The sequence below is a fragment of the Podarcis liolepis genome (assembly GCF_965112155.1).
Source record: "Podarcis liolepis genome assembly, chromosome: 7".
NCBI classification, from domain to species: domain Eukaryota; kingdom Metazoa; phylum Chordata; class Lepidosauria; order Squamata; family Lacertidae; genus Podarcis; species Podarcis liolepis.
This window is the reverse complement of record NC_139561.1, coordinates 18,879,447-18,903,205: the sequence shown is the minus strand read 5'-3', so window position 1 is coordinate 18,903,205 and position 23,759 is coordinate 18,879,447. Positions and strand designations below refer to the sequence as shown.

The following is a 23,759-nucleotide window of genomic DNA, read 5'->3' as shown; positions in this document are numbered from 1 at the left end:
TGAGAAGAGCCTTCTGGATCAGGCTGGTGGCCCATCTGGTCTGGTATCCTGTTCTCACAGTGGCCAACCAGATGCCCGTGAGAAACCCACAAACTGGACCCAAGCAGAAGAGCATTTTCACCTCCCATAGTTCCCAGTAGCTGATATTCAGAAGCATTACTGCTTCTGACTTAGGAAGGCAGAGCCTAGCCATCATGGTTAGTAGCCATTGTAAGCCTTATTCTCCATGAATTTGTCTGATCTTTTAAAGCCACCCAGGTTGGTAGTCATCCCTGCCTCCTGTGGGAATGAGTTCCATAGGTTAACTATGCGCTGCATGAAGAAAGTCCCTTTTTTAATCTGTACTGAATCTTCCAACTGCACTGGATGTCCACATGTTCTAGTGCTTTGAAAGAGGCAGAGAAGACTTTTCTCTATCCACTTTCTTCATGCCATGCATAATTTTAAACATTTCTACCATGTTACTTGCCTTTTCTCTAAATCAGAAAGTTCCAAAAGCTGCAATCTTTCCTCACTGGACTTATGAAATGGGGGGAAAAACGTTTTGCATGGAAAAATAGAAGAACGGAACATTTTGGATTTCGGAATCGTCCCCCATCCCTTGCGAAAAATCTTCCGCCCCATATCCCTAATCACCTCTGTTGCGTAGGTATTGGAGGGCAAGTGCTTGCCTCTGCCTTGGCTCACTCCAGTTCTGGTGTCCTTGGAGTTGACTGAACTTCATATTCTCAGGCTCCGTCCCTTTAGGGGGAAGGAGAGAGAGAGAGAGAGAGAGAGAGAGACTGCAGGAAACCTGGGGGTGGTTGAATTCATCAGTTTCAGGCACCTTGCCCTCCTTCCTTATCCCACCTCTGAAAGAAGCCTGGGTTCAGTCAAAAGATACCTCTTGTCTCCACTTTTGGAGAAAGCAATCCTTCTGAATACCATTTGCTAGAAACTGCAGGAGGGGAGAGTCCTTGCTGCGCCCAGGTCCTGCTCTCAGCCCCACATAAATAAGGATTTACAGTGCAAATCCCAAGCATGTCAGCTCAGGATTATGTTTCCTTGAGCTCGCAGGACTCACACCTAGGTAAGTGCGTATAGGGATTGCAGCTCTAGTTAACAAACAGGGATCATCCTAGAAGTAGCTTAAACTAGCATATATACCAGCCTGGCTTTGCTAGTATCACTAATTTGCTAAATAAAGATCATTCTAAAAAAAAAAAAAAAACCAACCCCCCCCCAAACCTATTAATTATATTTAAATATTTAAGTACAGGCAACTCCCCATTTACATGTGTTTGAAGCACGTGCAACCTTGCATATTGCTACAAACCTGGACGTGGCATGAAAAGGGGCAAAAATGGCCCGAGAAGATTGCGGAAACAGCGAAAATGGTGCAAAAATAGCATTTACCACCACCCCCCGAGCCTTTGCAAGTGCAATCTCAGGAGCCTTTGCACTGACCTTTTTAGGCCTGTGTAGAGCTGGAGTTTGAGCTAGGAGGTTTGGAGGGAGCAATTGTGGTGGAGTTTGGTGGAGCTGTTAAAAGAGTTTTCCAAGGGTTTCCATAGGTTTAGAGGGTGTCTGCAGGCTTTTTCCGTGGTGTTTCCCAATATATGTGTTTTCATTTATACATGTGGTGCCTCGGAACATAACCCCTGCACAAATGAGCAGTTGCCTGTGTACATTTGTTGGCTATTAAACTTCTTACAGGTGTATACTTCCAACGGAATAAAAACTCATTTGTAATTTAAAGCCCTAAACGGCCTCGAACCAGTATACCTGAAGGAGCGTCTCCACCCCCTCAATTCTGCCTGGACGCTGAGGTCCAGTGCCCAGGGCCTTGTGGCGGTTCCCTCATTGCAAGAAGCAAAGCTACAGGGAACCAGGCAGAGGGCCTTCTCGGTAGTGGCGCCCTCCCTGTGGAACGCCCTCCCACCAGATGTCAAAGAGATAGACAATTACCTGACATTCCGAAGACATCTGAAGGCAGCCCTGTTCAGGGAAGTTTTTAATGTGTGACATCTTAGTGTATTTTGAGTCTTTGTTGAAGCTGCCCAGAGTGGCTAGGGAAACCCAGCCAGATGAGCGGGGTACAAATAATAAATTATTATTATTATTAATTTCCCCCATTATTTCATAGAGTTGCATATTGCCTTAAGCCTTGTTTTTCCTGAGAACTTTTAAAACTGAGTGTTGAATCCAACCAGGTTGGAGGCAGTGATGCTTCTGCACACCAGTGTCTGGAAATCGCAAGGGGTGGGGGGTGGAGAGCTTTTGTGCTTGGGTCCTGCTTTCAGGCTCCCCAGAGGCATCTGATTGGCCACTTTGAGTATAGGATGCCAGTCTAGATGGGCTGTGGGGCTGATTCAACAGTGAGACTCTTTGTACACTCTTAAGCTCCACCAGACACATTGATATCCTCTTCGCTGTCCATCAAGTCTGAAGCGGACAGCTTCCTTTATTCATGCATCTTGACCACTAGGGAAGGGTCCCTGCTTCCGACTTTTTCCTCTTTCCAAATAGGGCTGCTGTCGACAGGTGAAGCTTTCCCCGTAACCAGTGGCGTAGCGTGGGGGGTGCAGGGGGGCCCGGCCGCACCGGGCGCAACATCTCGGGGTTAGGGTTAGGGGGCGCAAATCCACGGGTTAGGGGGCACAAATTACTTGCCTTGCCCCGGGTGCTGACAACCCACGCTACGCCACTGCCCGTAACAGTGTTTCTGTATTAGAAAAGGTTTAACCTGTTGAACTGTTGCCTACTGCAAGCTGCTAAAAGTGGGAGAGCCGTGCTCTTCCTCAGTGCCAGCCTCAAATCACATGGTGAACCTGAGTTTCAAGAGTGGTAAACCAGTTAAGTCACTATAAGCCTTTTATCAATTGATCTTAACCCGGCAATCCTACTGCAAGACCAGGCATGGTATTTCAAAGTGGGAACTGTACGTGTGTCAAAAGAGGTCTTGCAGCAACCAGGGTTCAAATGCCCAGGATTACATCATTTAAAAAGCAAGCAGTGTGCTCTAAAAACATCTGCTCTAGTTACCCCCCCTTGTTTTTGCGATTCCCCCCATAGTACAGTAAAATTACAACTTTAAAAAATACAGATCAAAGAAGTAGTTATCCATATATGTCTCATAATAACTAAAGGAATATTTTGAACATCTCTTGAGGAAAAGAGTTTGACCCTTTGACATGACTATATCCATTAAGTGTTTCTGTTAACAGCCCACCTCCAAGTAATCATGAGATCTAGAAGCATAGGATTTTTTTTTAAAGAACAATAATTGAAAGTTATCCAAAAGGCTGAGGTCTACAAGATTGTGTAGGTCAAAAGCACTACTTCTCTGCCCTTGATCTCAACAATGTACTTTTTTTTTTTTAGGAACCCCCCTCCCCGTTTCCTTAGAGACCTCTCTTAAGACATCTGTCTCTTTCTCTTAGTCCTTCATCTTAACCTGAACTGATTGATGTGGTTCAATATCCTACATAATAGCCAAATGTAGATCTAATTGGGTGAATCATTCAGGCCGGGTCCCTGAGGAGCCCGGAAGTTTTTATATATCTGTACATTTATGTAAAATTCAATACAGCTTTTGGGGGGCGGAAATAAAGTGAGATCTGGTTTCTGAGAGAAGATGATAGAGAGCATGTTAGGACTCCATGTGGGGGATGCATTTCCGACATGAAAAGTGTTTCTACAAACGTGAGGGGGGGAAACATGAAAAATAGCAAATAGGAAGCTGCCTTATGCTAAGTCAATACCATTGATACATCTACCTCAGTGTTGCCTTCACTGACTGGCAGCAGCTGTCCAGGATTTCAGAGACAGGAGTCTTCTCTTAGCCCTACCTGGAGATGCTGGGGGGTTGAACCCAGGACCCTCTGTGTGCAAGGCAGGTGTTCTAGTTGAGATTCCTGTATTGCAGGGGGTTGGACTAGATGACCCTCGGGTACCTTCCAGCTTTGCCGTTCTGTGATTCTACAACAACAACAACAACAATTTATTTATACCCCGCCCATCTGGCTGGGTTTCCCCAGCCACTCTGGGCGGCTTCCAACAAAACACTAAAATGCAATAACCTATTAAACATTAAAAGCTTCCCTAAGCAGGGCTGCTTTCAGGTGTCTTCTAAAAGTTTGGTAGTTATTTTTCTTTTTGACATCTGGTGGGAGGGCGTTCCACAGGGCAGGTGCCATTGCTGAGAAGGCCCTCTGCCTGGTTCCCTGTAACTTGGCTTCTCGCAGCGAGGGAACTGCCAGGAGGCCCTCAGCGCTGGACCTCAGTGTCCGGGCAGAACGATCTATTGATCTACAGCCCTTCCCTTAAGACAGAGGGTTGTAGAAAGTTGACTTATACGTAGTCAAACCTGTTCATCCATCTAGCAAGGTACTGCCTACACCAGGCATAGGCAAACTCAGCCCTCCAGATGTTTTGGGACTACAACTCCCATGATCCCTAGCTAACAGGACCAGTGGTCAGGGATGATGGGAATTGTAGTCTTAAAACATCTGGAGGGCCGAGTTTGCCTATGCCTGGCCTACACTGACTGGCAGCTGACTCCCTCTCTTGCCCTAGAACTCTTGGGCTCCCAATGAAGCTGAACATTGGAAGTTTCAAGACAGATAGAAGAAAATCCTTCTTCATGCAACACATAGGTGTGGGGAACGTTTTTCAGCCTGAGGGCCATATTCTCTTCTGCGCAACCTTCCAGGGGCCACATTCCAGTGGTGGGCGCGGCCAGAGCAGATGTGGGTGGAGCAATGGATGCAAATTTTAGCTTTGAACAGCAGGCTGGTTCCTACACACACACACACACACACACATACACACACACACACAGCCTCCATCCAGGTGACTGAGAGGTATGATCAGAATTCAAAGCCACATTCCAGCCTGGTGAAAACACTCACAGAGGGTGCCAAGCACGACTGCTGAGCACTTTGGCATCATGAGGGTGCCCTATCCCCCACCCATGCTGAGGTTTATCCTGCTCCTGTTGCAGGCCAACTCCGTGATTCTGTGATTTCACTGGATCCAAGTGCACACCAATTTTTCCTTGGACCGTGGCCATGGTCTTAATTGCTCCGTGCTTCAGTGCCTTGTTAGCTTTGCATGAAAACACTTGCAGGGGAGGAAACCTGAGCTGTCATTTATTTTTAAGATTCTTATTCCTTCCTCCTAGGTCTGCTTGGCATGCTGGTTGCCTGCCCCTCAATTATTTTTTTGCCCTAATTTAACACACACATGTTGATTTATAAATCTGCCATCCTTTTATTAGCACAGCCTCTTAGCGTGGGTATAAATTACCCAGTTGTCAAAAAAATGTTTTCACTGGTATTGCTTGTTTTAGGGAAATTTACAGCAGGGGCCGGACTGCTGGGCCGTGCTGAACAACTTCTGAAGGTTGTTGGTTCTGCACGTGGGGAGGGGGGGTTCATCTTGTCTTTATCCCCTCTCTTCTGCATTTGTAGGGGGCAGCAAGCCTTTTTGCCCAAGGCTGAGTAGCAAGCATCTTAAGCAAGGAGGTGTTGCATACAGAAACCATGGCAAAACCTTTGGGCATGCGTCTTGTTTAGAGGCGTTATCGCCCCATATCACTCCAACTTAATTCACACTGCAGCAGAGGAAAGATAACAAAAACCGCTAAATAAGTAATTAAAAATATGTACAAGACCAATGAGTTAATTATACCTGCTTGCCACATTTCCCAAGCCTGAATGGACGGTTTCTTCGAAAAGCCAGATCTCAAGGTGAAATCAGTATGCCAAATCAAGTGAAAAGACTCCCCTTTTTTCTTAACGTTTCAGTCACAGAGCAAACTTTTCCATAACGGCTGCATTCAAAAAAGGACTGGTTGAGGTTCATTTGCTAATTAGTGGGTGGGACTATTGCTTCGTTTATGGTTTGGATATTGGTGGCATGCTGTTTTTGATTTTCCACAAGTTGTGTGTTAAATGAGATGTTAATGTATTCTACGATCCCTACCCCCTTCCCTTCCCCCGCTACGTTATTATTTATGTGCATATATTTTTCTTTAACATTAAGTTGCTTGGAAACCTTTGGGTGCCAAGTGACTAATAAGTTTAATAAATAAATAAAACAAGCAAAATAAACTGGTGCCGAAGCTCCAAAGAAAGATCATTGCTCAGTGATCACCAGTTTTGCTGCCGGAGTTGTGTAAATCATACATTATTTCGACAACATCTCCATAAATATCACAATCGAAAATATTAAATAACATCCCTTTTGATCAAAACAGCAGTGCTTCCTCACCAGTAAGACCTGGTGCTTTTTAAACTGGAGATGTCGGGAATTGAACCAGATACAGTGGTGCCTCGCAAGACGAAGAGAATCCGTTCCGCGAGTCTCTTCGTCTTGCGGTTTTTTCGTCTTGCGAAGCAAGCCCATTAGCGGATTAGCGGATCAGCTGATAAGCGGTTTAGCGGCTTATCGGATCAGCTGATAAGCGGCTTAGCGGATCAGTTGTTAAGCGGCTTAGCGGATCAGCTGTTAAGCGGCTTAGTGGATCAGCTGTTAAGCGGCTTAGCGGCTTAGGATCAGCTGATAAGCGGCTTAGCGGCTTGGGGAAAAGGGGGGGGGAGGAAAAAAACCCCGCAGGAACTCACAAGACATTTTCGTCTTGCGAAGCAAGCCCATAGGAAATTCATTTTGCGAAGCACCTCCAAAACGGAAAACCCTTTCGTCTAGCGGGTTTTCCGTCTTGCGAGGCATTCGTCTTGCGGGGCACCACTGTACCTTTTAGCATTCAAAGTGGGTGCTCTCCTGGCGAGTCATGGCTCCTGTTTGTTTGTTTGTATGTATGTCAGAGCAGCTAAGCGTGCTTAGAAGTGACCATTGGGTGGCACTCTAACCTTGCTTTTTTTCTTCTTACAGACTGGCTCTTCTTCTGGAGCTGAGAATGGAGCATCCCGCGAAGCTCTGGTGAGTCCTGCGTTTGTGGGGTGGGGGAATCAAAAGAATAACTTTGCTTTCACGTAATTCAACTCAACCAGGTACAGGCTGCATGTCCATGTGCTTGCTTTTTTGTGTTTTGTTTTGACCAGCTTGTTCTCTTGAAAAGAGCATCTGTTTGGCCACTTCTTTTCAGGATCAACTCCTTGGTCTCGGACAGAATGACCTAAGTATCGCTATGTGTGGTGCTCTCTAGGTGACCTCTGAACTTTGACCTTTAGCGACACCCCCCCCGCCTCCTTATCTTTTCCTGGGTGAACAGAAGGTCATCTCCAACCACCCATGAAGCACTCGCTTGCTCTTGATCAGAGATTTTGCTTTCAAGGACTGTGGCATGTAACCGGTCTCTTCCATTCGTTGATGAAATTGAAATGTGTGGTGTATTGTGTGTATGCACATTAACCTGAGAGGTAGTACAGTGGTACCTCAGGTTACAGACGCTTCAGGTTACAGATTCCGCTAACCCAGAAATAGTACCTCGGGTTAAGAACTTTGCTTCAGGATGAGAACAAAAATCGTGCAGTGGCAGCAGGAGGCCCCATTAGCTAAAGTGGTACCTCAGGTTAAGAACAGTTTCAGGTTAAGAACAGACCTCCGGAATGAATTAAGTTCTTAACTCGAGGTACCACTGTAGTACATCCAGCTTCTTCATCAGGGAAACCCTCTACAAAATCTCAACCTCCTTTCGTGCTCTTCATCAAGCAGACTTTGAGATTTTGGTGTTCCTGCTATAGAACAAAGCATCATAATTAAGATTCCCAGACCCTACCTCTTTCCCTATTGAAAGGCCTCCCGCAGAAGGCCTCCAAGGTACAGAGGATTCTGGGATGTTTCACACATGTGCCTTACACGCCCTCAAATTTCTCACGCCAAACCAAAGGTGGGAGAAACCTGTTTCCTTCCAGATGTTATTCTCATCACCACCCCTAACCACTGCCTTTGCTGGCTGGGGCTGGTGGAAGTTGGAGTCTGGCAACATCTGGAAGGATGTGAATGCTCCCCATAGATGGATGGATGGATGGATGGATGGATGGATGGATGGATGGAGAAACTGCAAAATCTCCAGATGTTCTACTACAACTCCCATCATCTGTGCGCATGCTGGCTGGGGCTGAGGGGAGTTGGAGTCCAACAACATCTGGAGGGCCAGGGGTTCCCCATCCCTGAAGTAGACCATTGATTGCTTTTCCTGCCCTTAGCTACCGTTTAACGCAGGGACAGAGACCATTGGCCTCTGAATACCAGTTGCTGGGAATCAGAAACGAGGTGAGTGCTGTTGTGCTCAGGACCTGCTTGTGGGCTTCCCATTGGGGCATCTGGCTGGCCACTGTAAGGACAGGATGCTGGATGGGGCCACTGGTCTGACCCAGCAGGCTCCTCTAGTGTAGCTTCTGCATGACTGGATAGGCTTGTAGGTTTTAAAGGTAAAGGGACCCCTGACCATTAGGTCCAGTCTGGGGTTGCGGCGGTCATCTCGTTTTCTTGGCCAAGGGAGCCGGCATACAGCTTCTGGGTCATGTGGCCAGCATGACTAAGTCGCTTCTGGCGAACGCTGTTTACCTTCCCGCTGGAGCGGTACCTATTTATCTACTTGCACTTTGACGTGCTTTCAAACTGCTAGGTTGGCAGGAGCAGGGACCGAGCAACGGGAGCTCACCCTGTCGGGATTCGAACTGCCAACCTTCTGATCAGCAAGTCCTAGGCTCTGTGGTTTATTTTTTTCAAAAATTTTATTAATTTCCCCCCAAATTTTAAAACACACAAACAGACACACATCTTGTTTAAATCTTGGTAACATTATTTAGTGACTTCCTCAAATCCCCTTGGTTGAATTTCATTATACATCATTTTAACAGTTTTCCAAAATCAATTTTCTCAGAAAGTTAACTTAGTGACTTCACATCTTTCATTCTTTCTAATTTATCTTTAAAGATCTTGAATCTTATCCTTACATATTTGAATCCTAAGCCTGTCTATTATTTGCAAGCTTTTCCAATTAAATTATCTTAACGTATTTAGCTAAATAGTTTAACCCACAGCGCCCCCCGCGTCCCTTTTGCAGGTTTTAAGCAGGCACCAAAAAGTGTAACAGGCCTGCGCCTGTCATTTCCATTCATTTCAGTGGGTTTGCTAGTAGGACGAAGCTCAGAAAGAGCTCCAGATTTGCTGCCTTGCGTGCCTTCATGCTCTTGTCTGCAATATTTTTAAAAAATTAAGGCCGTTTCTTGCTGATGCAAGTACCTGTGCTTTCACACTGATTTTTCTTCTTCTTCCCAAGGAGAATGGCAGGCGGCTCACTCTCTGCCCCCCACCCTGTGGGCTGACAGAAATTACCTTCTGTTTAATTAACATCATCTCCCCTGCTCTTTATATACTGCTTCATAATTGCTCCGAGGAAAAGAGGAACGCATCGCAGCCATATATCTATATATAGACATAGATATAAGATAAAAATAATTCGTTGGGAAAAGTGTGTGTGTGTGTGGGGGGGGAACGCAGCACAAATCAAGAAAATACAAAATAAAATTCAGTGCCCCTGAAATATAATCTTGATCTCGCAACGAACCTCCATGCATGTGAGGGTACCACGGAGCTCATGTGGAAAAGGAACGGGGGCTTTCAATCCTGCTTGCTTTTTAATTAATTTTTTCCGCTTACTCCCTCTCTTATTCCTCTCGTAGCCTCTTCATTTCTGCTTAGGTGTCGTCATCACTTCCAGCCACGCATCCGTAGAGACCCTTTTAACTAATCGGCCGTTCGCTCCCCACTTACGGGCCTGACTCGCTGGCCGTTCAGTGCCGCAGACCTCTAGCGTGAGCTTATTAGTTACCCGGGGGTTCTTGCGTTCGGACAGGCATCATGTGTAGGGCTGCATTGGAAATTACGGCTGGTGCAGAATTTGGCAGCCAGGTTGCTCACTGGTGCAAGCCGGTTTCATCATGGTTCCTGGCAAGTTTGGATGTGTCCCTGAGCAAAACGAGTTCTGTCCCACCTTTCCCCGCCCCCATTTTGAAACGTGCTAGCATCCCGTTGCACAATTGTGCAGGGTACTTTGGCAAAAGATGCTGCAGCAGCTTCTAGATTCAGGTGTCTCTCTTATACTTTTTTTTTTTTAAAAAAAGAAGTGGACAGTATTAGAAAGGGTGGGTCTGTCGGTATTGGTTAGCCTTAACAGCTGAGAAAGGACTGCCTCTCATCCCTGGCTAAATATGTAGGAACAAGTCTTTGGAGGGAGAGAGCTGGAACATGACCCCTTTCCTCCCTCCCTCCAAATATTTTGCAAGCATCATTGCATTTACCTTTCCAAGCTTCCCATTAGCTTGAGAGCTAGAAACTTTAATCACCACCATTTATTAAGCCAGCGAAACAAAACAAAAAGTCCTCTCCAAACCACCGCCGTAGTTCATCAAAACCCAGCCCAGTCCCCTTGGAGTAACCTCTGCGATCTTTAATAGCAAGCTCTGCTTCTAACGGGGAGGCAGCAGCGCCCTTTGTCCGCAGCGGTGGCGGCAAATGGACTGAGGCCGGGGGGGGGGGCTGTAATCTACGATTATTATTATTATTATTTTTAATTTTGGCCTCTCATTTCCCTGCTGTCGGTCTTGGCCCATTAAAATTTCGCCTGGACGCTCCGCGATGGGAAGTGTAACCTTGTGGTTCTCGGAGCGTCAGCAACTCGCTCTGGTGCTGTTTACAGCCAGCGTTTGTCATCCCTTGGCGTGGGATCAGCTTTCTCCTTGAGTCCAGATGCTCAGTGACACGGCCGCCGCTGTCTCTCTCTCTCCCCCCCCCCTGTCTCTCTGCTGCCCAATTCCCCCCCTCGATCCTTCAAGCACTTGTGGAATCTAAACAGCCTTTCTACTCTCCCCTCCCTTTTTCTTTCTTGGTTGGACATTCTGCTCAAAGCAAAGAGTTTGGCTCTGCGTAAAAAGAAATATGGGGTGGAACTGCACTTGATCAGTGGAGACAAAAGCCTTTTCTCTTAGCAATAAGACTGTAGAAGCTGTATTTTTCGGGGGCTTGGGTCTACTTTGCATAGAAATAGAAAACGGAGCACTAATTCTGCTTTCCCCCCGATACCTAATTTAAGAAGGTCTTATTCGTTGCATACCTGAAAAAACTTGCTCGTTCTTAGAAGTTTCCAGGGGCAAAGCCAAACCTATGGCCCCTGCAACTGCATGGTGGTCGTTTATGCCTGGCAAGTTCCTGCAAAGTATGATTATTAGCTGGATTTGATTGTATTTCAGGACCTATTATTGACCGCTCCATCGTGCTTCCGTGGTATCATGATCTTATTATCTGTAGAACTGTTTAAAGCCTCTGCAATAACCACTTCTCCTCTCTGCATCATTTTCCTTCTAATAAGTTGTAGACCATATGATGGCAAACATGAGGCAAGCAGTTGCTCGTTTCTGCACCTCTCAGACATTGTTATATGTAATAAAGTAATTTCTTTTAAAAATGCAAACTTCTGAAAAGATCCTAGGGAAAACGGACCTTGCGTTTATCGTTTATTGGAATGATAAAAGTGCAAGGCTTCGATCAATCCACATGCATTATTAGGGCTTAGATGATGTACAGATGATTGATCATTTGGACAGGAGTCGGAACAGTTATTGTTGCCATCTTTAAAGAGGGATTTTTTTAAAAAATGAAATATATGAAGGGTTGGGAGTGAGGGCGAGATGAACGATGATACATACTTGTTTAGCGTATTATTTTCACGGTATATATTTCTAATAAGAATTTTGGATTTCTTCTTATCCGTATGATATTTTATACACATGCACGTATTGGGTGAATGATAATTTAAGGCGTTGCAGATAAATATGCAACTGTATACAAAATATCACATAGATAAGAATCGTTATTATTAAGAATAGTAAATAAATTTACTATTTATAGTAAATAAATAAATAAAAGTTCTGCACCCAGCTCCATACATATTCCACCTATGTAGATAATACAAATTGAGCGTGTTTGCATTATGATAAGTTTTCAGGGCCTGTAGGAGATGAGTCATTGTGCGTGTGTGCAGAACCTTGTAAAAGAGTGCCTAAAATGATCAAGAAGTTGTTGTTGTTGTTATTTAATTAATTAAATTTGATGCATCGTTCCTGTACAGAAATACAGTGGTGCCTCGCAAGACGAAATTAATCCGTTCCGCGAGTCTCTTCATCTTGCGGTTTTTTCATCTTGCGAAGCACGGCTATTTGCGGCTTAGCGGCTATTAGCGGCTTAGTGGCTATTAACGGCTTAGCGGCTTTAAGAAAAAGGAAACAAACTCGCAAGAACTCGCAAGACATTTCGTCTTGCGAAGCAAGCCCATAGGGAAATTCGTCTTGCGGAACGATTCAAAAAACGGAAAACTCTTTCGTCTTGCGCGTTTTTCGTCTTGCGCGTTTTTCGTCTTGCGAGGTACCACTGTACAAAAGTATTTGGGGCTTTTAGGGGTTATTCACCATTCTCTGAATGATTTAACAATCAGACCCTCTTCCCAGGGAATTCTGGGTATAGAAGCTCTGTGACAGGAGATGGGGGCGGGGTCTCTTTGCAGTTCTCAGGACCTTTAACAAACTACAACTCCCAGGAGCCTTTGCGGGAAGCCATGACAAAGTGGTGTGATACTGCTTCAAATGTGTAGTGCATGTGGGGCCCATAGCGTGCCCTGTCTCCGATGTGACAGCCCTCCTGATATTTGAAGAACTTTAACCTTCTTTTCTCCAACGAAGCATACCGTATTCTTCTCAACTGCTCCTCATCATACTTGGTTTGCAAAAGCCCCTCTTACCACCAAACTTGCTTTTATTTTGACCCACACCACCATCCTTTTCTAGACCTGATGGAATCTCTCCCGGCATTCAAAACCCACAGGAACCCGCCTGAAGGAATGCAAGGCCATTATAAGCCCATTAGGGTTACTGCTTGCCCAGAGGTCGCTGAGCTGATAGCATCTCTCTGGCTGACAGTCCTAAATTATCCTGACTAATGTTTGACTGGGAGCTCTGGGTTAGTTGCCCACTGACTCCAACTGTCTGGGAATCCCCGCACCGATCGGAAAATATATATAGACTTTTAGAGGCTCGCTGGTCCTCTCTCTGGACTGTTCAAAGTGAACCTTGGGGAAAATATTATGCAGAGAACTTAAAATAAAATAAAATTGTGGAGCTTGGTTTCGTAGCAGAAGGGAAGGCCTGCAGCCCAGTGGTGGAGCATCCACCTTACCTACAGAAAGCCCCAGGTTCCCTGCAGCATTTCCAGGTAGGTCTGGGAACGACTGCCTGAAATCCTTGGGGAGCCACTGCCTGTCAGTGTAGACAGTACTGAGCTCAGTGGGCCAATGGCCTGCGTCCGTAAGTGGCAGCTTCCTATGTTTCTATGAAACGTTGGGAAGGTAGACTATGGAACTCGCTTCCACAAGAGGCAGTGATGGCCGCCAGCCTGGATGGCTTTAAAAGAGATTGGGCAAATTCACGGAGGATAAAGCTCTCAGTGGCTACTGGTCACAGTGCCTGTGCTCTGCTGACATTGCCAGAGGCAGCGATGCTCCTGAACGTCAGTTGCTGGAAACCACAGGAAGGGAGAGTGCTCTGGTGTCGATATCCTGCCTTGAGAGTTTTGCAATGGCATGTGGTTGGCCACTATGAGAAGAAGAAGCTGGTCTTGGATGGGCCTTTGCTCCAATCCAGCAGGGTTCTCCTTTATGTGTTCTCAAGGCTGTTCTCAGGAGCTCAGAGCTGTGCCAAGCAGACGAGCCCATCTCTGCAACACTGTGGACTAGGAACTTACAGGGAGTTGGTGGGTGGGTTTGTAGAAAGCCCCCTTGCAGTACATGCTAAAGTCTCTTAGCTCTCTGCATTGCACGCCCACCATCAGAACGATGGAATATGGTTTTTCCGTCTTGTGCCAACTTCTTTTCATCGGCTGTTGGGAGAACGCATTAATTTGTCAAACTCTTTTCTGTGATGCTTGACCTCTTGGTGGAGTTCTGAGCTGAATCGTTCTTCTTTTCCTTTCTTTCTTGGTTTTTTCTATTTACTGCTGACTCTGTTCATCGAGTGGCTTTTCTTTCTTTTTCTTTCTTTTTTTTTGCCCCTTCACCCTCCCTTCCCTGTGGTCCGTGCAAAATGCACTCTTTTAATCTGTCGATTCCTTTTAATGTGTTGACCTGGACAAATTCATGCGCGCGCCCTGTCCGCGGATGCAAATGTACTTACCGAGGGAGCATGTTTAAAGGGGAACTGTCAGCTCTGCTTAACTCGCCTGGCCTCAGATCAATAGCAGCGCTTCCTTGAAATTCCCCGCGCATCCCGACAAGACGTTGTAATTGAATGCAATCCGTCCCTGCTTCCTCCTGCCTTGTAGAAAGGTATGGCTGACAAAGGTATGTTAGGGCAGCCCATGCCATGGGGGTGACTGCATGCCGCTGGTCTGAGCACCAGTGTGGTGCAGTGGTTAGAGTGTCGGACTAGGACTTGGGACACACCGGGTTCAAATCCCCACCGTGTCACAGAGCTTGCTGGGTGCAGCCTTGTGCCAGTCATTGCTTCTCAGCCTGACCTACCTTGCAGGGTTGTTGTGGGAATTAAATGAGGAGGGAGAGAACGATGCCTACCACCTTCAGCTCCTTGGAGAAAAGGGTGGGACATAGATTCAATAAGTAAATGAATGAAATATTACCCGTGGAGGCCTTCGGACTTGCCTGTGTAGATTGGTGCCACCTACCTGAAACTGCCCATTTGGAGAATTGGCTGTTTTCACTGCACACATGGGAATCCGCCTGGCCCCCATTTGTGTGAGCATCTCTGTTAATTGGAGCTTGCGAGGGGTCCAGGGATTCCATGTTATACACCGCTTGTCCTATAGAGGGCAGCAACCGCCCATGGTTCCGAGGGAGACCGGCCCCTAAAACTTCTCATAAGTCTTTTGTGGGATTCCTAAAAGGTCTTCCCTTTGTCGTAGGGCTGCTTCTGTACTTCAGCGCTGCTTTAACTCATGCTTTTACCTTTTACTCATTCTCCTTATGCTTTTACCTTCTCCTCTGCCCTTTTTTCAACAGCTGGATCCTATAGCCCTTGCTTGAGAAGACTGACTTTATTGGGTCTATTATGCTTCCCTGCCCCTTTCCTTCCTTTTGTCCTTGCCTCCTACGGCATTAACTTCTTTATTTTTAATTTATCTACAGTGCCTGACTGATTTTGTTTAAGCTGCTTTATAAAGAAAGGTAATAGATCTACAGCACCACAAACCCTGGTTTGCGCTAATCGGGGTTCCTCCTAACCAGGGTTTGCAAATACCCAGACTTGAAACTCTGGTTAAGATGGGTAACTGGGTACATAAGAAGAGTTCTGTTGCTGGATCAGGCCAGTGGCCCAAGCAATCCAGCATCCTGTTCTCACAGTGGCCAGCCAGAGAATGCTCTAGTACAGAGAGAATGCTGGATCAAGGAAGGGGGAATTCAAACCTCAAAGGCGGCCATCAAACCATGTCCTGGTGTTAATCTTTTAACTCACGAATGGGGAACTTTTGACCCTCCAGAGGTTGCTGAACTACAACTCCCATCAGCCCCTGCAAGCATGGCCAATAACCTGGGATCATGGGAGTTGTAGTTCAGCAACATCCAGATGTCCAAGGGTTCCCCACATCTGTCTTAACCAAAGCTCAGGTGTGTGTGTGTGTGTGTCAGGTTTTATACAGAATTCTGCAGCATCCTCAGTGTCCATGAGGTTTAAGTGGGAAAAGTTTGGCAACCGCACTAAGTAGCTTACAAATCTGAAGTCTGCTGTGGTTAGGCAGGTGTTGTTACAGCAGAGGGAGAGGAGGGTCATGCAAGCTGGGTGAGTACCCTACAGAATTCTGCTTATCTGTGCTTCTCTTTTAGAAACTGGCATCAGTTTGCTACCTCCCATTTAAAAACACTCCTTTCTTCCTCTTCCCCTCTCAATTCCGTCACCCTTCCTTTTTCTTCTTCCTTAGACAGGCTATACATATTTAGCTCATTTAATCTTTGCCTCGTAAGTCAAGGCTGTAATTGACAGCCCTGTCATGATGAGGGGGGCATGGGGGGCGCGCGTGTTACTCTGGCGGATAGCATGCTTTGCATACAAAGGTCCCTGGTTCAATCCCTGGCATCTCCAGGTAGGGCTGGGAAAGACTCCCCATCCCTGATCTGAGACCCTAGAGAGCTGCTGCCAGTCAGTGTAGACAATACTGAGCTAGATGGAGCTCTGTGCAAAGCATCTTCCTGTGCTCCTCAGGGGTGCAGTGCTTATGGGTGCAGCCACTTTGCTGCGATTGAGAATTATCATCTGCGCCTTCCACACATCCCTCCTTGGTGTTTGGGCACTACCTTTCTCAAACCCTCAGCTGCCTTGGTCCCCTTGCAACAGTGGCATCATCATCATCATCATCTGTATATAGGGCACTCATGTTCAAAGCACTCTGCAGTGCATTGATTCAGATCGCATCACCTCAGCAAGGTCCCATTGTAGGTTACAGCAATTTAAAACAGCTAAAAACTTATTACCGCTCCCAAAATAGGGTGGGTCCCGAAAACACGCAACTCCGGCGTCAAAGACCAGCGTAAAAAAGGTTTATGCTAATTTATACCACTTTAACAGTCATAGCTTGGCCCAGGATCCCCTCGCAGGGCTACAGTGCCTGGCACCCTTGACGAACTGCAGGTCCCAGGGTTCTTTGCGGGGGAAGCCATGACGGTTAGGGTGGTATGAGAGTGATTTGCATGTAAGCCAGTTGTGTCTAATGCTAGTCCTACCCCGATTAGACCCCCTGAAATTAATGGGCATGGCTTGACGTTGGTTCATTCATTCCACTCTGATTTGGACTGACTTACATGCAGCCCAATGGGACGCGGGTTGCACTATGGGTTAAACCACAGAGCCTAGGACTTGCTGATCTGAAGGTCGGCGGTTTGAATCCCCACGACGGGGTGAGCTCCTGTTGCTCGGTCCCTGCTCCTGCCAACCTAGCAGTTCGAAAGCACGTCAAAGTGCAAGTAGATAAATAGGTACCGCTCCGGTGGGAAGGTAAACGGTGTTTCCGTGCGCTGCTCTGGTTCACCAGAAGCAGCTTAGTCATGCTGGCCACATGACCCGGAAGCTGTACGCCAGCTCCCTCGGCCAATAAAGCGAGATGAGCGCCGCAACCCCAGAGTCGGCCGCGACTGAACCTACACCAGTGTGCGTGCCACACTTATTAGAACCATGTACTATATTGTCTGGCCCAGACTGCTCTCTCCTGCCCTCTGGACTCTCTCTAGGCTACACCCCTTTTCCCCAGGCCACGCCCCCACCGCCAACCCTGCTCTGCTCCCTTCCTGATCCTTTTGCCTGACTAGAATGCATCCTTGAGCTTTTACCTGCCTGGGTGGAGGACAGAGAGTAAATGTTAACATTTTCTTGCCCCACACAGTTTTGCTTGTGGCCCCTGGAAGGTTGCCTGGACGGTAATGTGGCCCACTGTCAGAAAACAGTTCGTCACCTCTGGTCTAGCTCCACTTGGGTCAATAAAGGCATGCTGTATCCGGCACGCTTGATAAATTTGTGCCACCTTTCTCTTGATGCTCAGCAACCACCAAGGAAGCCTGTTGCTCCTTTGTCCCCCAGCTGATCCAGAAGTGAGCAGACCTTGCATTTCTGTCCTCTCTCCTCCCTTTTCTCAGACTCAGAATTTGGTAATTACAACAAGGACGGGGAGCTTCTTTCCAGCTCAAGGCCTACATAGGCAACGTATGGGAGGCCACATACCAGTGGTGGATGGGGCCAGAGGCAAAAGTGGGCAGAACAATGGATGAGACAATACGTTGCACAATACGTTACATTGCAGCCATAGTGATGTCAGTCATTTCTACACCTACACACCCACACACAAACGCGCATACAGTGGTACCTCAGGTTAAGTACTTAATTCGTTCCGGAGGTCCGTTCTTAACCTGAAACTGTTCTTAACCTGAGGTACCACTTTAGCTAATGGGGCCTCTTGCTGCTGCCGTGCCGCCGGACCACAATTCCTGTTCTTATCCTGAAGCAAAGTTCTTAACCCGAGGTACTATTTCTGGGTTAGCGGAGTCTGTAACCTGAAGCGTATGTAACCTGAAGCATATGTAACCCGAGCTACCACTGTACACTATATCAATCTCCAACCAGGCAAGGAACAGACATGATCAAAAATCGCTAAAGGCAGGCCACTGACAGGTGTGGTCTGTGGGGGGCAGGGCAGGCCCGAGGTGAGTGCCGAGGGCCAGATGGAAAGGTACAGAGGGCCACATTCAGTCCCCTGGCGGAAGGATCCCCACTCTGGTATTACAATGTAGTCACTGACCAGCAGCATGGACAGACTGTTCTAGGGGCCAGCCACTGAGGCCCTGCAACATTCTTGGGAGGCAAATTCTCAGTCGCCTACAGGGCACGGGAGCAGATGAAGTGGTGAGTTGCATGTTGCAAAAACCGTCTACCGGTTGCTGGTGGTTTCTGCCCTACGAGGCTCGTCGCCTTGGAACTTCCTGTGTGTCTTGCCATGGGGGATAGAGTGGGGGTGGGAGCTGGACAGAGACTGGTCGTGGGGGGGGGGGAATCCCCGTCCGCTTTCTGGAAATGGGAGGCGGGCAGCACTCTCGTGCCCTGCGAACTTTCCCTCGTTCTCCAAAGCATTACTGCAAAGCACGCAGCAGAAAGAAAGGGAGCGTTTTATGAAAGGGGGTAGCAGAGGAAACATTATGGCCAAGACCTTTTATAGCTTTTCCCATTATTATGGTTTAAATCTTGACGTGGTCTTTATTTGCAGTGACAGTGGGACCAGTAAAGAGGAGAGGCTTTTTCCGCCTCCCTCCCCCACAACCTCATCCCTCTCTCCGTCTTCCTCCTTGTTCTCCTGCCGAATTTCCCACGCAGGGATATAGATCATAAAAAGCTTGCGAGCGGACTTTGCGGTCCGTCTGACACCAGCTTCCTTCTCTCCCCACCCTCTTATGTCGCGGATGTTACAAGCAGGGCAAGTCGCTCCCGCGGATGTCTGAGATGTGCACGGAAGTTTTCATTATCGTAAAAAGCGTCGCCGCCTGAGTTTTCAAGCCCACTGTCAGATGGGAGTGTTTTGCTCTGTAAATAGTCCAGGAAACCTTTTCAAAGGGAGAATTGGGGGTTTAGGATGGGGTCCCCCCAGGTGAAGTTTGCTGGGTAGTATTTCTTTTTTTTAGGTGCTTCAAATGAACAGGTACAGAAAAGGGATGCGTTGAATTTTAGTAGGACAATCTCACCTGTCTGATAATATTTTCACCATCAACCTTCAAAAGAGTCTCCCATTTGAAATTGATAGAAAACCCATTTTATGTGATTTTTTTTTTTTAAAGACATACACACAGGATTCTGGTTATTCACCCAGCAGATAATATACCGGTATAAGGTTATATGGTTAGCAAACTGCAGACTAATAAAAGCCTAATTACGGGGATTAAAACATACTAGTATTTTGTTTTCTTACACATGCACAAATGCACACACAAACCCCTCAGTAAAGGCTCAGTGTTTTCCTTCAGTGAGAATCAAGGTGTGTTTTTTTCACTTAAAAAAATTACCAGAAGGTTTACAGTTGTATTTATTTATTTATTTATTTATTTATTTATTAGTGTAGTGAAACAGAAAATGTACATCTGTGTCCAATTACAAGACAAATAGTAATGATTTAAAATTGGAGGTGTTTTTTCCTCTGTCCATTAATTTTTTTAAAATAATACATAATATTATTGTATAAAGTTATAGGTAGTATTTCACTTGATACAATCAATGGCTAAAAACATAAGCCAAAAGCATAGGTCACTACAAAAACTGGAAAGTTGTGGACAAAGTTTTTGCTGGACCTTTGAGGAGATCTTAAGACTTACCTCTGTTCTTGCCTTTGACTTTCTCCTGAAGGTTGTCTGTGTGTTTTAAACATTGGTCTGCTTTGGTTAAAATCTGGTGATTTGGAGTGGGCTGTTTTGTTTTTTATGAGCAGCTGGTTTCTTAACATTTTATCTACAAGTATCTTTATTGCGTTTCCCCCCTCTTTAAGTGCCAGTTGCCTGGGGGGGGGGAGAGAGAGAGTTTGCTCTCAAAGGCAGCATTGAAATATTTTCCATCAGGGGTGGGTGCCGACTTCAAGCTTGTCTGATTCTACTTCTGTGTGCCTTGCTTCTACTAGAACTCAAAAAATCCACCCAATCAGAGCTAGGTAGAGAAGACCCACCACTGGAATGAATGAACTGGGTGCTTCTGAGCACATTCTGTACCCAGGACTGAAGCAAATTCATAGTTCTTTTCACTCTTATTTAGCTTTCTTCATACCTAGCTGGGGAAGTTTGTCGGGCTGTTTACATTGTTTAAGCAAGAGGGAGTCGGACCCCCGCCCCCATCTACTGTAAACCATTCTGAGGTGCTCTAGGAGATCTCTGAATTACCTTTATTTATTTAATAAATGAAATTGCAAATGGACGATGAGCAGAATTGGGCCTACCTATGAATACGCGACACATTATTAAGAAAGGATTCTAACTCGCGAGGGTCAAGTATTTTTTGCAATCAGCCAAAAACTTGGAGGAAGTCTCCTTTCCTCATTGCATAATAGTCTATCCTCCAGGTAAGCCATAAGGATGGTAGAATTTTAGTGTATTTTTCATTTTAGTGTATTTTTCATCTTTGTTGGAAGCCGCCCAGAGTGGCTGGGGAAACCCAGCCAGATGGGCGGGGTACAAATAATAAATTATTATTATTATTATTATTATTATTATTATTATTATTATTATTATTATCTGAAAACCTTGCTGGAAGTTTAGAACTTACTGGTGTCTATGTGTCTATTAGGCATGACTGGATCTATCAATATTGGTTTCTTTCATTTTTCCAATCTGAAGTTCAGTTTTTTACATTTTTCTACATTATTTCCAAATTTATTTATTTTAATCCACATGAAAATTAGTCAGGTTTTTAGTGCAAAGTTTATCCTAACAAACACATTTTGTGTGTGTTGATTTGCCCAAATTTGCACATTTCTGTAAAACAAATTTTCCAAATATAATGCATTTTTAAAAAAATGTTCTTTTCTCATTTACACACTTTGTTTGTTAGCATTGCTCAGCTGGGGAACTGCATTTCAAAACCAAATGCAAATTTTAGAGGCTAGGGCTATGTTATTCATGTATTGTTTCTGAAAGTACAAATTTGATGGGTTTCTTTTTAAATGCCAACCAAATCAAATTTCTCCTTCATTGCTAATGAGGGTGCTGTTGTCAGTGACATGGGTTTCCTGGAATATTTTGAATGGGAAAACTTCTTCTATGCAAATTTAAAGGAATTTGCACCAAGGAATTTTCAGTTTGTATCAGGTAATTTTCTGATGCTCTAATTTGGCATTGTTGTTTCACTTTTATTTAGTAAACAAAGCTAAAAATTCTGTATTTATTGATTTTGCTTAATATTGTAATTGGCGCCTGTTCACTGGTACTGCTGAACTTAAGCAGCAGAAAATTTTCAGAGAGAAACTAAAGTACTGGAAGAATTTCTTCCCCACGCTGTCATGCTAGAAAATTGTGTGTCACTCACAGTGAAGTGATCCTGGAATGAGAATTCTTGAGGTAATTCTGCAGGAAAATTTTCTGTTCAGGATACCTTCCTGACAAAATCTATTCTTTCATTGCAACACAAGCCTCTTGCTCTAGGTCTGTCACATCAGAACAGCTCATCTTGATTGGGATTCTATTCTTTAAAAAGCAGCCAGCAGCAGAAACGTCACAGGTTTGTCGAGGAGAGATGCTGGCAATTCTCAGCCAGAACTGGACTTCTATCCAACTTAATTGCACAGCGGTACTAATGGCAGGCTGGTAAATAGCGGCTCGCCCAGGGCGAAGAGTGGCTGCCTGCAGGCGAGCCGGAACAAATTCCCTGCGAATTGGGTGAGAGTGGCTTCTTTCTTTCTTAAAAGATTTATCTCCTGTCTGTCAGCGGAAGTGTTTCTGCTCCCCTCCCCGGGGTTTGATTTTAAAAACAATAGCAATTAAAGCACTAAAACTGGGGAACGATAAGATGAAGGTGCAATTAAAAGCAGCAGAAGCAGTCAAGGAAAGGGCAGTCAGAGGGAACCAATTCAAATAATTAAAAACTAAAAGGGAAAATGGGGGGGGGGGGAGCAGTCCTTGCCCAAGGCTGAAAGGATATTCAGGAAGGTACCAGGAAAGCCTCTCTGGGGAGAGAGTTGCAGGGGTAGGAAGTCCATAACTGTGCGGTTGCTGCTTGCTCAATTTCAGAAGTGGGGGGCGGGTACCCAAGGAAGGCTCCTTCTCCTAGTATTAATAATAATAATAATAATAATAATAATAATAATAATAATAATAATTAATAATAATAAATTTTTATTTACACCCCACCCCTCCCGGTTTAATAATCGGGCTCAGGGCGGCTGACAGCTAACACAAAACACTGATTAAAATGTGACTTAAAAACAGCATAAAACACAACGTAAAATGCAGCATCAATATCAATAAAATATTGATATTCAAAAATTCAGGGGGCATTTTGGGGGGGAAACAAAAAAACAAACCAAAAAACCCCCCAGTCAGTAGACAAAAAATGATTATCATTACATTCATTTCCACATTGCTTCCAAGGAGCTCAAGGTGGGGTACATGGTTCTCCCCTCATTTCATCTTTACAGCAACTCTACATGGTAGGCTATGTCTCTCTCTCTCTCTCTCTCTCTCTCTCTCTCTCTCTCTCTCTGTGTGTGTGTGTGTGTGTGTGTGTGTGTTCGTGTCCCCGTCCGGGTCCTGGCACATTTGTGACTGGGGAATCCAGGATGTTTTGGCACAAGTGATTTGCATGAGTTGCTCTTGAAGTCACTGATAAATGCTGGTCTCCTAAATGTTTTGAAACCGTAAAAAACAATAAAACAGGTGTGCATAGGTATTAAATGTGCTGTGTGCTAGTAACTTTTGTGGATTCGTTTGGGTGGGTAACTAATTACATAGGAGATAAGTTACCCACTAGCCTGAAAAGAAACTTCTCCTGTGTTCATCACCCTACTACTACTACTACTACTACCACTACTGTTGTTGTTGTTGTATTGCCTGTTGCCATGCTTGTAACAGAAATCAAATTGCTCCTTCAGGTGATACATCCTCTCCCCTTTTCTGTTTAGCAGACTAAATGGTCTTCTGTCATGAGCTGCCCGTTTAAGATCTCCTACCCCCCAAGAAAGGAGTCAGCCCTGGATAAAGACTATAGTTCAAAGGGAGAGCATCTGCCTTGCGCACACAGGTTTAATCTCCAGGTAGGAGATGGAATAAGACTCTACCAAAGCCCTGGAGACCCGCTGCCAGTCAGAGCAGGCAATACTGAGATGGGTGGACACAATGGCCTGACTCTGCACAAGGCAGCTTCTTATCTTCCTATGATCATGCGCAGACCCTGTTCACGTCCCCGGACGTCACTGGTCGCAGGCAGGCCCTCCGCAGCTGGCTGCTCAGCCATGAACTCTCCGTCTCCCTCCTCTTGCGAGCCGGCCAAGGGTGCTGCCAACTCTTCCATTTAGCTGGCGATCCCGTGCATCCCTTAAAAGGGAAGGTTTTAATCTAGTTGGCTGCTACCAAGTGTTAAAACAGGAGTTCTTTTATTTATTTTTAGCTGATGTGCCCCATTGAGTGTTTGCTGAGGGTTGCCTTCTTGCCTTCCCTCCTCCCTCGTTCCTTTCCAGGGACTCTGTCGGCTGCCCGAAAAGCCCACCACGGCGGGCCCAGCCGCTTCCCCTCCTGGCTCGGC

The 23,759-nt window shown here is 45.8% G+C and overlaps 1 protein-coding gene across 12 annotated transcripts in view; it reads left to right on the top strand.

Annotated features, from left to right (window-relative positions):
* Nucleotides 1–23,759, top strand: part of PEX14 (peroxisomal biogenesis factor 14) — a 144,656-nt gene that overhangs the window by 5,630 nt on the left and 115,267 nt on the right. For all 12 annotated transcript variants that reach the window (XM_083513192.1, XM_083513190.1, XM_083513196.1 and 9 more), the window contains exon 2: nucleotides 6,877–6,924. In XM_083513192.1, coding sequence (XP_083369318.1) covers nucleotides 6,877–6,924 — 48 coding nt within the window. The remainder of the gene's footprint in view (nucleotides 1–6,876; nucleotides 6,925–23,759) is intronic.